The 15,841-nt window shown below is 36.2% G+C and overlaps 1 protein-coding gene across 1 annotated transcript in view; it reads right to left on the reverse strand.

Annotated features, from left to right (window-relative positions):
- The window catches only part of Nup205 (nuclear pore complex protein Nup205), an 81,053-nt gene that overhangs the window by 8,025 nt on the left and 57,187 nt on the right, over positions 1 to 15,841 (reverse strand). Inside the window, exons 25-30 of the mRNA XM_069833648.1 lie at positions 12,000 to 12,271; positions 10,661 to 10,852; positions 10,454 to 10,575; positions 7,464 to 7,593; positions 3,090 to 3,222; positions 814 to 1,185 (exon numbers count right to left, since the gene is read on the reverse strand). Of these exons, the coding sequence (XP_069689749.1) occupies positions 814 to 1,185; positions 3,090 to 3,222; positions 7,464 to 7,593; positions 10,454 to 10,575; positions 10,661 to 10,852; positions 12,000 to 12,271 (1,221 nt within the window). The remainder of the gene's footprint in view (positions 1 to 813; positions 1,186 to 3,089; positions 3,223 to 7,463; positions 7,594 to 10,453; positions 10,576 to 10,660; positions 10,853 to 11,999; positions 12,272 to 15,841) is intronic.

The following is a 15,841-nucleotide window of genomic DNA, read 5'->3' on the forward strand; positions in this document are numbered from 1 at the left end:
CTCTATGTCACTGGCTGAACAAAGAGAGGTTATGGATGGATCATAGGATAATGAACAGTTCCCTCGTGTAAATGGGGTCCTGGATCGTACACACATTCCTATTAATCTTCTGCGAACTTTTCCTTTATAGATATCCCATCTGTTTATATAATATATTTAAATTCTAGTAATTAAGTCTAGCGATACTTCAACCACACAATAGGATATAATCATTTTTGCATTCAATTTTCTATTTTGTACGATTTTAACCTAACAGCAAGGAAACGCAACTCGCAAGTATAACAGCGCCCAAAGGCAAACAAATGCAAAGCGAAAATGTAGGACACGTTCATTTCGATGTAGAACGGAGTGAGCACAGTCATTTTTAGACGTTGACTATTATCTTTGTAGCGGTATGGATGCTTTCCTTTAGTCATTTTGTAGAAACAGTGTACCATTATAGACTTTACTCTGGTTAAATGAGGTGTCAGCTAGCCATGTTTAAGTAATCGGTGATTATGAATGGTGCACACAAATTACATTTTAACTACTGTTACTGTTTAACCGTTGTTTCATAATCTACGATTACTGCGTTTTTAACCGATGTTGATACACTTCGCCATAAGTATGTAGATTTAATAAAGAAATTACAATTAGTTAATTGTGGATTAGGAACATGCTGGTGAAATCGGCCCTTACTCTTTTAAATGATGATGATGATGATGAAAACAATGATGATGATGATGATGATGATGATAATAATAATAATAATAATAATAATAATAATGTGAGACAAAGAGATCAGAATGAAAAATGAAAAGTGTTGTTACTGACCTCTGGTCCTCCTCTCGGCCGCCATTGCTGATTCTGCAAGTGATGGTTTGAACACAACAGTTGAAGCACGATGATCGACACCTCTGCTGGCAACAATGTTGCGTGCATAAAGCACCAGATGGCATGCAACCTGGAAGAACCGCAGCACGGCTTCCATCTTGTCCTCTCCAGCTACAGTTTCCGCCTGCTGAGCATCTGGTCCACTGATTGCTGGCGTTCTGCTTGGAGCTATGGTTGCAGAGCCTGTCAGTTCCCGCAGCAAGGACTCGGAAACGACAAACCGAGGCAGAAGTGCCAACATTAACTTCTGAATGCGATGCAGCTGAGATGATGTTTCCACTCGAGGATCATTTGCTGTGACGTGACACATTTCTGAAACATATTTCATTGTTGTTTAGTCAACTGTAAGAAGACAGGTCTGAATCTCACAAGTGACACCAATAAGGCATCACTCATGAGACAACCAAACCAGGAGATGATGAGGTATATACAATACAAAATGAGAGGAACAGAATAAAAGTATAGGGTGAGTTTTGTTTTTTTGTTTTCCGTTAATATCCTGCATTTAGATCAACTGTCCAAAACATCTTACCTCACATCTCTACACTCTTGACAAGGCAACAATTTCTAACAGTTACTATTTTCCAGTCATGACTCGTGATTTCGCAAAAGTAGAATTTGACTTGTATATAATTCCTCAAGATGAAATAAACCTTAATATTTTTCGGCTATTAGACGTTGAAATTAGGGAAGGTTGTAACGGGCACATATCACCTGTGATTTGGCCAAATTGTGTTCATATTTTGAACTAAATAAGATATGATTTTTCCTATAAAATAATTTAATAATATAGATTTTATTCATTACTTTGGTTTGGAGTAAACCACTTTTAGAGAACAAAAAAATTCTATCTATTCTGTAATGGATGTGACAAGCAACGAAACCAAATAATTTTAAACCATAATTATTAATTAAATATTGCTTAAATATATAGACAACAGTACTAATATACACAAAGGAGAAAAACATTAAATTCATATGAAAATAAAAAATATACACTACCGGTCAAAAGTTTTTGATCAGCTATGAAAACTACATATACTTTATTTCAATGTACAAACACATTGGAAAAACTAAATAGACCAACAAAATAAATATTTTCTCTCTCTAGCATTATGATAAAAGGTAAAGGTATCCCCGTAACATGCCATGAAGGCACTTGGGGGGCATGGAGGTAGAGCTCCATGCTTTCCATGACCTCGGCACTAGAATGAGGTGGTGTGGTCGGCACCACGCTCTGACCGCCTTTTACCCCCGGGAAAGACCCGGTACTCAATTTTATAGGAGGCTGAGTGAACCTCTGAAAGTTTGGCAACGAGAAAAAACCCTATCACCACCTGGGATCGAACCCCGGACCTTTCAGTTCATAGCCAGCTGCTCAAGGTGCATTCTTCTACATAATTCATGTGAATTGTAACTGTGATCACAATTTTATATTATAATTTTACTATTGTTTATTGGTTATAAAATATGTATTTTGATGCCAACTATAACCCTAATATACCTCAGGGTGAAATAGGGTTTATTAAATTGAATAACAAAAAGAAATGCATATTACATCTATTATTATTATTATTATTATTATTATTATTATTATTACTGACCAATAAATTTACGAGCAACTTTAATTATCTAAGGAAAAGTAGAATCTTAAGCAGTACTTATTACGACTATTTTGCAAATAGAATAATAAGTAATTAAAAAAAAGAGATAATGCATATTACATATAGAGAAATGCCTTGAGGCTTTATGAAACATATTTTTGTTGTTACAGTGAAAAATAACAAATTGAAATAGATTGAAACACAAAATAATATACGAAGTAATGTCAAGATGATATGATAGAATATTCAAAACGAATTCCCTGTTTTAACCACAAATCCATGGTTGTGATTTGTGATCGAAAACTTTTGACCGGTAGTGTACATGCACAAATTTATTTCAATTTTTTGACTCAAGAGACGTCACTTAAAAAAGAATGACTGAAAAAAAAAATGTCAGAACACGTGATGGAAATGTACAGTTCTTCACATAGTAGTTTGTAAGAAAATGGGTCAAGAAGTTAAAAGTTAACATTACAGGGTTAGGGGCATTCTGAACCCCCTTATTTTCACATTTGTCGAGGAAATCTGATGAACATTATGAAACTGGATATTAACGTAAACTAGATATTAGAAGTGGAGGAAGGGGAAACTCGAAATGAATTATGGGATTACTTTGGTAAGCTGAACGAGCTATAACTCCAGTCAAGCGTGCCAACTCCTTCAGGTGACCAAGCTGCATGTATGGACTTCCAGCTCTGAGCACCATGGTCACCATCTCGCAATGATTCAGCAGGAAATGGAGAATCTGTAACAAAATAGATTTCGTTAGTCTTTTTTTTCTGCCATGTTATCATACATTCAGAATTATCATAGGTAATGCCACGAGGTTTTGAACTGACCAATAAATTTACGAGCAACTTTAATTATCTAAAAAAAATCTAATTCTTAAGCAGTACTTTTTTTTTTATTGGGTTATTTTACGACGCTGTATCAACATCTAGGTTATTTAGCGTCTGAATGAAATGAAGGTGATAATGGCGGTGAAATGAGTCCGGGGTCCAGCACCGAAAGTTACCCAGCATTTGCTCGTATTGGGTTGAGGGAAAACCCCGGAAAAAACCTCAACCAGGTAACTTGCCCCGACCGGGATTCGAACCCGGGCCACCTGGTTTCGCGACCAGACGCGCTGACCGTTACTCCACAGATGTGGAGAAGCAGTACTTATTACGACTATTTTGCAAATAGAATAATAAGTAATTAATAAAAACAGATACTGCATATTACATACAGAGAAATGCCTTGAGGCTTTATGAAACATATTTTTGTTGTTACAGTGAAAAATAACAAATTGAAATAGATTGAAACACAAAATAATATACGAAGTAACGTCAAGAAGATGTGAATTAAAGTCATGGTCCATGTATATAATGCCTGAAAATAGCTATTGATCCTTTGCGTGTTTGTTTTTAAAATAATGTGTTTAATCTGTAACTACAGTCAGTGTATTGTTATTAGTATCTCTTTGTTGTTACCTATTGCTTTAAAAAGAATGTGTTTAACTTGTAATATTAAGTCAATTTTTCTACTATTCCTTTACTGTTTACATTTGTTTTTAAATCTTTTGTATTGCCCCTACTATTATATATTGCCCTTCAAGAATTTCGTTATTCGTTAGTTATAAGTCATTACTTGTGTTATTATTTTAATTATTGTACTTGTTCCTGAATCACGTAACTTGTAACCGTGAATCATTGCTAGTATCCTTTTATTACTCTTAACTGTTCCATTGTTCATGAATTAAGTATTAATTTGAAAGTGAAAGTCAAACTTTGTTATATTAATCTACTATTGATTATCTTTTTAAGGTCGTGTATTTACTCTGAAACGGTTAGACATTCTTGTATATCTTTTGCATTGATTATTCCTCAAACATTTCATTAATCTTTAACAGGATCCATTTTTTATTAAGGTGCATTCTTCTACATAATTCATGTGAATTGTAACTGTGACCACAATTTTATATTATAATTTTACTATTGTTTATTGGTTATAAAATATGTATTTTGATGCCAACTATATCCCTAATATATCTCAGGGTGAAATAGGGTTTATTAAATTGGATAATAAAAAAAATGCATATTACATCTATTATTATTATTATTATTATTATTATTATTATTGTTATTATTATTATTAATAAATAAGAAACTTAATTCACAAACACATAATATTTCACTGGTTGGCATGGCCTACTATATTCTTGATGAAAGATTATAAAAGCTCAGTATATCTTTCTTCTTTGCAAAATTCCCTAACTTGGTTCTACCACAGTCTACTATATACAGTCGCAAAGCTCAATATGTAGTAAAAATGCAAACTTGGGTAGTTGCCCACCACTAGGATCGCTACTATCGCCTCATCATCGCAGATCTCTCTCCTAGTAGACGACAAAATATGTTACACTTTCGTTGTGTTCTTTTGGAAAAATTAACACCTTCCTTCCATTACTGAAATATTAAATGCATAAAGTTAATTTATTATTTTAATTAAGTATATTAAATTCCACCATAAACTCGAAGATACCTGCAAGAAATAAGTTAATATAATTTTTGTTTGTGCAAAACGAACTGAAATTTACTATAATAGCTTCACTCATTCAAGATTATAGCGATAATTAACTATGAAACCAATAAATATTAATTTGCATTTCCCTTTACAACAATAATAATGGAAATATGAATTAATGGAGTAACTTACGTGTACTGGTACTTGTAGTGTAGGCTTACGTAGTTAACAAAGTGGGATGAGGTTAAGCAATAATAATCACACCAGAATTGGAAATAAAACGTGATCAATAAGTTTGATTTTAACAGACTTTTTCTACTTCTCTAGTAAAGCAACAAATAAAAATAACAAAATTAACAGCTATAATTAAAAACATATCCTTTGAAAAAAAAAAAGTAGGCCTAAGCAATAATAATCCCACCAGAATTGAAAATAAAACGTGATCAATAAATTTCATTAAAACGAACTTAAATTTTCTACGTCTCTAGTAAAATAACACATAAAAAAATAACAAAATTAATAGCTACAATTAAAAATATATCCTCTGAAAAAAAAAAAAAAGTAGACCTAACCTTTATTTCTTTGGAAATTTAGCAGCCTAAGTGACAGAACTTTAACCGGTATCTAATGTCCTTTCGGTTAGATTGAAACATTTCATTGTGAAATTTAAGGATATACAGTAATGTATTCTAAGAGTCACAAAGAACTTCAAAATTAACAGTTTTGTTTCTGCACAGCATTCTTGTGGAAACCCAGGAACCTTTCTGAATCTTTCGGAAATCGGAAAAAGGATAACTCTGGCCTCTTTCTCTTACTGTTGCTACTATTTATAGCACTACAAACGTCTCCTCCTTGTCCCATATTATTATTTCAATTATTATATTTTAGCCATTAACATTTTCATTACAACCAATAACGAACATTTCACAAGCATCAATGTGAAATACGCAACGAGCTAGCACTCGATAGAAATACGACACAGTCCAAAGTCGACCATGGACAGTCTATTGTTTCTAGTTGCTAACCGCTTGGAGTGCTTTATCACGAGATTTGCAAAAAAACACCTCAAGCTTCGCGACTGTATATAGTAGACTGTGATTCTACACAGTTGTTCGGCTTTTTTTTTTTCGTTAACTTTTACTGATTTTTCAATTTTAGTTATTTTGTCAATATCTTGCTCAGAAATTTCATCGAATCTTTTTCAACCTTCCACCATAATTAATTTAATTTTACATGCAGACAGCCTAGGATTGTCAGGTTTTCAGAATGAAAATAACAGTTGCAATATTTAACTCAGGAAAATATGAGGAATGGGTAATATTGACTTTACATATTGTTACTGACATGCATATCAATATGCATAGCCATTTCGATTCTCAATTCATTGTGAATCTTCACATCCTCCATTTCCCATTCTCGTTCTCTCTCTCTCTCTCTGTGTTATTTATATTTGCTTTAACATCTTTGGTCATATTGTGAGTTAATTTTTTGGTTGAAATCCGAAGGCCTGTACTATTGTTGAGACTGGTTCTATTGTTGTGAACTATAGTCGCGACGCTGTTATTCCCGGCATGACTCCTCCTCTTTGCTTACGTCTTAGGAAGTGAAGGCTCTATAAAGTCTAGGTAGATAGTATCGTTCGTCATTTTTGTTCTTTCATTGCCGAGCTACCATACGAGGAATCTATTTGCCATATCATTAAACATTATCATGTCGTAGCTCCTATGATAATAAATCAAATGAACTGTAATTCAGCAAATAACTGAGCGGCAAATAACGTCCTCGTGTGCTTTCTGCGAACGCCAACGAAAGAGCCAAAATGGCGGGCGATTATATTAAGTATTTATCGAGCCTTAAGAAATGAATATCGTCTTCATCAGCGAATCACAAGACGCACACGTTTAAATGTAGCCGAACTGCAATGCGATTGGCTGCAGGAAATTAGAGCGACGGGACTATAGATGGCGACTGTATATGTATTACTGATTTGTTATGAATATGATTTTGGTGATGAATGAGGCCGGTGATATTCAGGGATGTTGTGACCTGAATTTCCTGGCATTTGCCTTACGGTTGAGGGGAAACCCTGAAAAACCTCAACCAGGAATCGAACCCGGATCCTCTGCGTAAGGGACCAGCATGCTGACCCCTACACCACAGAAGTGGTCCCTTCTGGTTCTCGTTCCCAGTTTATTGTGGACCAGTCTTAACACAGATACTTCTATGAACAGAGGAAACTCGTGACTGTTGAGTGGTGAAGGTTCCAATGCCATGTTTCTTCCCTTCATGAGAAAGGAACGTGTCAATGAATGTGAATACAAAATGGCAAATGAAGAAAATTCGAATTGTAGACCATAGACGAATCAATTTAGATGAAAGAAACGTGTTCTGTGTGACTTGGTTGTACAAGAATACCCAAATATGTATCAGCTGCCAAAAATAATAAGAAGATATGTTTAGAATACAAATATTTCGCATTACCTGTGCTGTACAGGACTGGTTGTCGGTACCAAGAGAGGTTAAAATAGCGTCACATAAATCCAATGCAGGAAATAAGATCTGCAGGTATCGCGCACCGAGAGAAGGCACGAACTCCAGATCTCTGAGTAAGCTACAAGTGCAAGACAGATATAAAACATAATTACATATGTGTCAAAAAAAAAAGTTGGTCAGTTAGGTGGTATAGGAATATGCAGTAGTAATAATAATAATAATAATAATAATAATAATAATAATAATAATAATAATAATAATAATCAGCGCTTTTTTTCAGCTGGAACTGTCCAGAATGTGTTCCGGTAAACTTTCTGCCATTACAAATTCCAACAAGATATATTTTATAAGTGAAATTGCAAATTAAAATTGCCCCCACTACCGAGTCCAAGAGTTTACATTTTCTCATTATTATCGTTGGTGCAAAAGTAACTCATGCAATATAGTGCTGCCATCTTCCGTTATTGATCCTGAAACTATAGCTCGAAATCGCAAAATTCCCGTTATGCTTAAAATCGATGAGCTCTGTTTGGAACTTATTGTAATATAAGGTAGATAGGCCTAATATTTTTAAACCTACGTTTCTGTTGTATAATGTGATCCGAGTTCCGGTAAACTTTTTTCCAGAAAAAAAGCACTGATGATATAATAATAATAATAATAATAATAATAATAATAATAATAATAATAATAATGATAATAATAATATACTCAGCTGTTTTACAAAAATTTAAAATCATAACATAATTTATAATTAGTCACTTCCAAAAGAGCAAAAGCTTGTGCTTGGGAGAGTTCTTGAAGAGGCAAAAGTAAAAATATGCATCAACAATGCTTCCAAGTCTAGAATAAATCTATCATTGTATTTTTTTTGTGCTCTCCACTATTTGAGGTACACAGAATAGGGCAGCATTGTGAAACTGACTTGTAACATAAGAATTAACATCTAAAATCCATGATACAGGTGAATAAAACAATGCCAATCTTGTTTTACTACATTTTCTGAATATTTTAGTTTTACAAATAAAAAATTGTATTGACATTGACATGTATGCTATAATAAAATACAAATAAATTGAATAATTAAAGGAAGAAAATTTCATCTAAATAAGAGGACTCGGGGAAGGATGCAAGAATACTTGTAGCATTACCGCGCTGAATGGCGATACCAATACGCTGACATAGATATTGACTGCGAGGGTCCCCAGAAAGCTGCACTAATCTTCTGCCTATGGTGGAGATGAGAGCTTTGGCTTCACTACACCATGATCCAAACGTTTCAACCGCGAAAGGGACAAAAATAAAATTATCTGCAAGATGTTTATATTTATGGTGTTTACTGACAGCGGCACTTTCTGCTGCAGATCCTGGTGTCTTAGAGGTTGAAGGGGCCAGTGTATCCACACATGTGGAATCCCAAATTAAGGATTTGCCTACACACCACGGGACTAGAGTCAGACCATCGGGTCTCTTGCCGTCTGAACGGCTGATCCCGGAAGGTTCTAAGATGGATGGAACCTCTGAGGATGTTAATGCTCTGTTAATGATGTCATTGAGAGATGAATGATGAGAGAGACGCCCCTTACTCATGACACAACTCAAGGCATGGTGGCCATAAGAATCTACAGTATTGCCACAGATACATTTATGAATGTGACAGATTTTGTAACCGAGGCGTAAAGCCACGGAAACTTTAAAGGATCTGAGATCCATAAGGGTACCAATGTTCGGGGACTCCTTCCCATAGTGAATTTCATTAATCAACAATACCATTCGAGAATTAACAGAATTGGTTATTCCTTACATATAGGCTCCTCAGTCTGAATGCTACAGGCAGGGTTTGGAATTGGACGGGGTACATCAGCTGCTTGTCTATGCGGATGACGTGAATATGTTAAGAGAAAATCCACAAACGATTAGGGAAAACACGGAAATTTTACTTGAAGGAAGTAAAGCGATCAGTTTGGAAGTAAATCCCGAAAAGACAAAGTATATGATTATGTCTCGTGACCAGAATATTGTACGAAATGGAAATATAAAAATTGGAGATTTATCCTTCGAAGGGGTGGAAAAATTCAAATATCTTGGAGCAACAGTAACAAATATAAATGATACTCGGGAGGAAATTAAACGCAGAATAAATATGGGAAATGCGTGTTATTATTCGGTTGAGAAGCTTTTGTCATTTAGTCTGCTGTCAAAAAATCTGAACGTTAGAATTTATAAAACAGTTATATTACCGGTTGTTCTGTATGGTTGTGAAACTTGGACTGTCACTCTGAGAGAGGAACATAGGTTAAGGGTGTTTGAGAGTAAGGTTCTTAGGAAAATATTTGGGGCTAAGAGGGATGAAGTTACAGGAGAATGGAGAAAGTTACACAACGCAGAACTGCACGCATTGTATTCTTCACCTGACATAATTAGGAACATTAAATCCAGACGTTTGCGATGGGCAGGGCATGTAGCATGTATGGGCGAATCCAGAAATGCATATAGAGTGTTAGTTGGGAGACCGGAGGGAAAAAGATCTTTGGGGAGGCCGAGACGTCGATGGGAGGATAATATTAAAATGGATTTGAGGGAGGTGGGATATGATGATAGGGACTGGATTAATCTTGCTCAGGATAGGGACCGATGGCGGGCTTATGTGAGGGCGGCAATGAACCTCCGGGTTCCTTAAAAGCCATTTGTAAGTAAGTCTGAATGCTAAAACTTTATGTTTTTGTTTACATTTCAAGTTCGCATTATGGATAGAGCTTAATATGTATTTACAGCTGACAGTTCTCAACATATTCACCATTCAAAATATTGCTATTTTTTTATTTTCTTATTTCTTTTGAAAGACATGTCACTACTCTTTTTTATTAATAAGTTAATAACAAAGCTGGAGTGGACTAAAAACGTAAACAATTACCTTTCATTAAGACAAAAATTCATTCAAGGAAACAAAACTCACAGAATAACCATCATCTACTTACTTTTGTCTCACGATATCTGGATGACGGTCAAACGCTGTCATATATGATAGACAGGCGAATGTGCCCTGCTCCAGCAGAAGCTCAGCCCCTGAATGAGTCGAAGCAATGCGGCACAACAATGCCTGTAACAAAAGTACAATGAATATGCATCCCCATGCCATTCTTGGATTAGGTAATAAATCATTAAAACACATGAACGCTACATACCATTTTGGATTCGTACAGATAAAGTGGGCGAAGGGTGATGGGAGTTGTCTCTAATATGGAGATCAGCTTGTCGTCCGAGTTCAGCAAGCTGTCGATCAGATGCTTGAGGTAGCCCCGCGACGACAGAAACGATACCCAGCTGGTGTGAGGGTCCAGCTCTATGAGTTTGTCTAGACATGACAATGCCAACATCTGTGAACCAAAGAAGGCAAAACTAGTAAAATCAGTAGAACTGTGACTTTTTATCTCAAAAACTGAATTTCTTACCATTGGGGAACTTTCTCATTTCCCTGACTTTCCATGACTTTTTGAGACTTTCCCTGACCTCCATCGACCATAATTCTTTTCATTGACTTTCCTTGATTTTCCATCACTTTCCAGTACTGTCCAAAGTCACTACACAGTAGCAATTTTTACTTCAAGATGGAAGTTTCAAGAAAGACAAAAATTACGATGTTGAGTTACGAGATTTCGAAGCTCACTCCAGATGACGGGAAAGCCTTTGCTGAGGGCAAGTTTGTGAAGAAAATGTATTGTTACTGTTGTCGAAATGTTGTGTCCTGATAAAGTTGACTTCTTAAAATCAACATCTTTGATCTTTTTCCTTTTCAGTGAAAATTATTTTATGTATAAATTTATTTATATTTCTAGCAATTACCTCTATTATATAAAACTGACTTGTTTAAATCAATATCTATGTCTTTTTTTCCTGTTTACTGAAAATTATTTTATGTATAAATTTAGTATATAAAGTTGACTTGTTTAAATCAATATCTCTGTCACACAGAGTTAGTGTGCACTCAATGTTGGTTGCTTGACGGTTGTCAGCTCACTTTAAGGTATGTGGATATAGAGGGAAAAGTTGGTTCAGTGTCGGGTAGACTTCCCGGGTAGCTCAGATGGTAGAGCATTGTTACATTTAACCAAAGGTCCCGGGTTCGATACTCGGCCCCGGAACAATTTTTTCCTCAAAATTATTCAAATCAACTTTACAGGGAGTTATATCTGGAAGCTTGATTTGCAATATCTATGTTTTTTTTCTTGTTTACTGAAAATGATTTTATGTATAAATTTATTTATATTTCCAGCAAGCAATTATCTGTAGTATATAAAGTTGACTTGTTTAAATCAATATCTATATATTTTTTCCTGTTTACTGAAAATTATTTTATGTATAAATTTATTTATATTTCCAGGAATTATCTTCAGTATAACAAATGGCCTGCGACAATCTATACTTGTAGTTGGAGGTCCTCCAAATAAAAATATTTAGGTACTTGTCAATTAAGTTAAGAATTCACACCAACCAGTTCTCGAGGGTTGCAAAATATCAGCTTACCTTACACACGTCATGGCCACCCGTGCAGTCATGGCACAGGACATCCACCAGTCCCTCACCAAAGCCACCAATGACCTCCAGACTGGCCTGGCACTGACTGCGCTGCTCAGCAGTGCTGCCTCGGTACTTGGAGCTGTCCAGTCGGCTGACGTAGGTACTGTTCAGATCCTCCCCTGCCACCTCTGGCACTAGAGCACCTCCGATACAGGCGATATGCAGGAAATTCAGCAGTGCTCCATACAAATTGGCTCGCAGCTGCTGTGATGCAATGCCTGCAACACAAACAAAACACAGCAAACTACAATTTTAAAAACTTCGCAATAAGAACAGTTTATTTGTTAAATTTTGTATGTGCTTGTTTTAGATATACGTGGTACAGTCATTAAGTTCTGACACTGACGCCTGAAGGGTAGGCACCCACAAGAATCTGGATGTCTCAGAAGATGCCGCGTGATACGGCGTACACTTAAACAGATCGACATCCTCCCTCAATATAGTCGCCTTTGGCCGCTATGCACGTCTGCCAACGTTGGTGTAGCTGCTGGAAGCACTGCTGAAAGATGTTGGCAGGAAGATGCCGTACGGCTTCTCTTGTGGCAGTCATGACCTTTTCGGCCGCATAAAAATTACGCCCTCGTAGGATTGATTTCATGAGGGGAAAGAGAAAAAAAATCGCATGGTGCGAGATCAGGTGAGTACGGAGGGTGTGGTAAAACAGCGACCTGTTGCCTTGCAAGTTCCTCTTGGACAAGGATGGAGCGATGTGCAGGGGCATTGTCATGTAGCAACAGCCAGTTCTTCCTATGCCAAAGCTCAGGACGCTTACGACGAATTGAATTGCTTAAACGGCCAAGAATCTCTTTGTAGAGGATCTTGTCTACAGTTGCACCTTGTGGGATGAATTCTATGTGAACAATTCCATTTGAATAAAAAAAACTGTTAAAGCATCACCTTGCCTTTTGACCTGTCTTGTTGCGGATTTTTCTGTCGTGGAAATAATGGCGTTTTCCAGGTGGCAGATCGTCGCTTCAGTTGCGGATCGTAAAGGAAACACCATGTTTCGTCTCCAGTTATGATCGGTTATAGCAGTTTCGCCTAATTTCTGACAGAACGTGACGTTTGCCCGTTGCTCAAACTGCAACATACTCGAGTTCCGACGCGCGCATTCAAATCACCGTCACAACAAAGACCGTAGTTCTGCTTACAGTGCATGCACTCAACTGTCTCTTGTTGGGTCGAGAGACTAACTGACAAGGTATCATACCATGGCGCCACCTATGCGCTATAGTGCACCACAACGCCACTATGCGCTCAGTATTAGAACTTAATGACTGTACCACGTATATGAATAAAACTGACTTTGTGGAGATAAACATTTCGTAATTTGATTTTTTTTTTGGAGCACCCTAATACATATCACATACAAGGGGCAATCAATAAGTTTCCGACTGCTCTGAATGTAGACAACACACAGGGCAGAGGAAACGGAGAAGTTATCTAGAACCAGGAAAATGCCTGGAATCTACATTAAATGCTTCACTTGAAAGGCAGAGAAGAAGACTAGCCATAAGGTGTATATGTAGAGATTTCAGGAAAAATTGTATAAAGTCCTTGACATGTTCGTGCAAAATCACGTGTAGAAGCTCAGTTCTTAAAGACAATCCGACACTGTTTGATAGACTGACTGAACAGGCATAGAAGCAATGATCTTCAGCGATACATGCGTATATGCTTAACAGTACAATAAATACAAGTGCAGTTCGGAAATATATTGATTGCATTGCACCGTGTGTGTGTCTGTGTGTGCATGCGTGCATTTTTTTTTTTTTTTAATATGTAATTATTAGAAATACCTTACTTACTTACTTACTTACAAATGGCTTTTAAGGAACCCGAAGGTTCATTGCCGCCCTCACATAAGCCCGCCAGCGGTCCCTATCCTGTGCAAGATTAAGCCAGTCTCTATCATCATATCCCACCTCCCTCAAATCCATTTTAATATTATCCTCCCATCTACGTCTCGGCCTCCCTAAAGGTCTTTTTCCCTCCGGTCTCCCAACTAACACTCTATATGCATTTCTGGATTCGCCCATACGTGCTACATGCCCTGCCCATCTCAAACATCTGGATTTCAAGTTCCTAATTATGTCAGGTGAAGAATACAATGTGTGCAGTTCTGTGTTGTGTAACTTTCTCCATTCTCCTGTAACTTCATCCCGCTTAGCCCCAAATATTTTCCTAAGCACCTTATTCTCAACCACCCTTAACCTATGTTCCTCTCTCAGAGTGAGAGTCCAAGTTTCACAGCCATATAGAAGAACCGGTAATATAACTGTTTTATAAATTCTAACTTTCAGATTTTTGGAGAGCAGACTGGATGATAACAGCTTCTCAACCGAATAATAACACGCATTTCCCATATTTATTCTGCGTTTAATTTCCTCCCGAGTGTCATTTATATTTGTTACTGTTGCTCCAAGATATTTGAATTTTTCCACCTCTTCGAAGGATAAATCTCCAATATTTATATTTCCATTTCGTACAATATTCCCGTCACGAGACATAATCATATACTTTGTCTTTTCGGGATTTACTTCCAAACCGATCGCTTTACTTGCTTCAAGTAAAATTTCCGTGTTTTCCCTAACCGTCTGTGTATTTTCTCCTAACATATTTACGTCATCCGCATAGACAAGAAGCTGATGTAGCCCGTTCAATTCCAAACCCTGCCTGTTATCCTGAACTTTCCTAATGGCATATTCTATAGCGAAGTTAAAAAGTAAAGGTGATAGTGCATCTCCCTGCTTTAGCCCGCAGTGAATTGGAAAAGGATCAGATAGAAACTGACCTATACGGACTCTGCTGTATGTTTCACTGAGACACATTTTAATTAATCGAACTAGTTTCTTGGGAATACCAAATTCAATAAGAATATCATATAATACTTCCCTCTTAACCGAGTCATATGCCTTTTTGAAATCTATGAATAACTGATGTACTGTACCCTTATACTCCCATTTTTTCTCCATTATCTGCCGAATACAAAAAATCTGATCAATAGTCGATCTATTACGCCGAAAACCGCACTGATGATCCCCTATAATTTCATCTACGTACGGAGTTAATCTCCTCAAAAGAATATTGGACAAAATTTTGTACGACGTCAACAGAAGTGATATTCCTCGAAAGTTACCACAGTTGGTTTTGTCCCCCTTTTTAAAAATAGGTAATAGAAATACCTAGGTTTTGCAAACCACGGATTTGTGGAACACGTTTTTCAGCCGATAAAAACAAAAATTTTATTTTTCAAGAACTTCCGGATCAAAATATCTTAAGTTTAAACTCGTGAAATAACGCGAAATTTTTGTTTTTAGCACGAATTTGTTCGGAATCAGTGTTTTTGAAGAAGTTCTTTTTACGAAATTTTAATTTAAGATGCCCAAAAAATTTATTTACTGGACATCACATAAATATGTGCAAGAATTATACAGTAAGCTTTGGTGAAGCTAAGTTCCCTGTGTACTGTACTGTTCAAAGGCATGGAAGTGACTGGAATTGGCTAGATTTTTACGATTTTGTTTTAATTAGATAGTGGAATTTTCTTAAAAAATGATAAGTGATAAAAATATATTTTGCATTGGTCTTTATAATACAACACTTTGACTTTAATATTAAAGCTCTATTTCAATATCTACAGAATTATGAATCCAATATTCAAACCAGATTTCGAGTTTATTTTTAAATATAAAGTAGAAATAGTCTGAATGTTTTGTGGTGCCTATTAGTTTATATTATTCACACAAAGTATATAACACTGTTACAACAAGTAAGTGTCAACAGAA

This window comes from Periplaneta americana, chromosome 1 (assembly GCF_040183065.1).
Source record: "Periplaneta americana isolate PAMFEO1 chromosome 1, P.americana_PAMFEO1_priV1, whole genome shotgun sequence".
NCBI classification, from domain to species: domain Eukaryota; kingdom Metazoa; phylum Arthropoda; class Insecta; order Blattodea; family Blattidae; genus Periplaneta; species Periplaneta americana.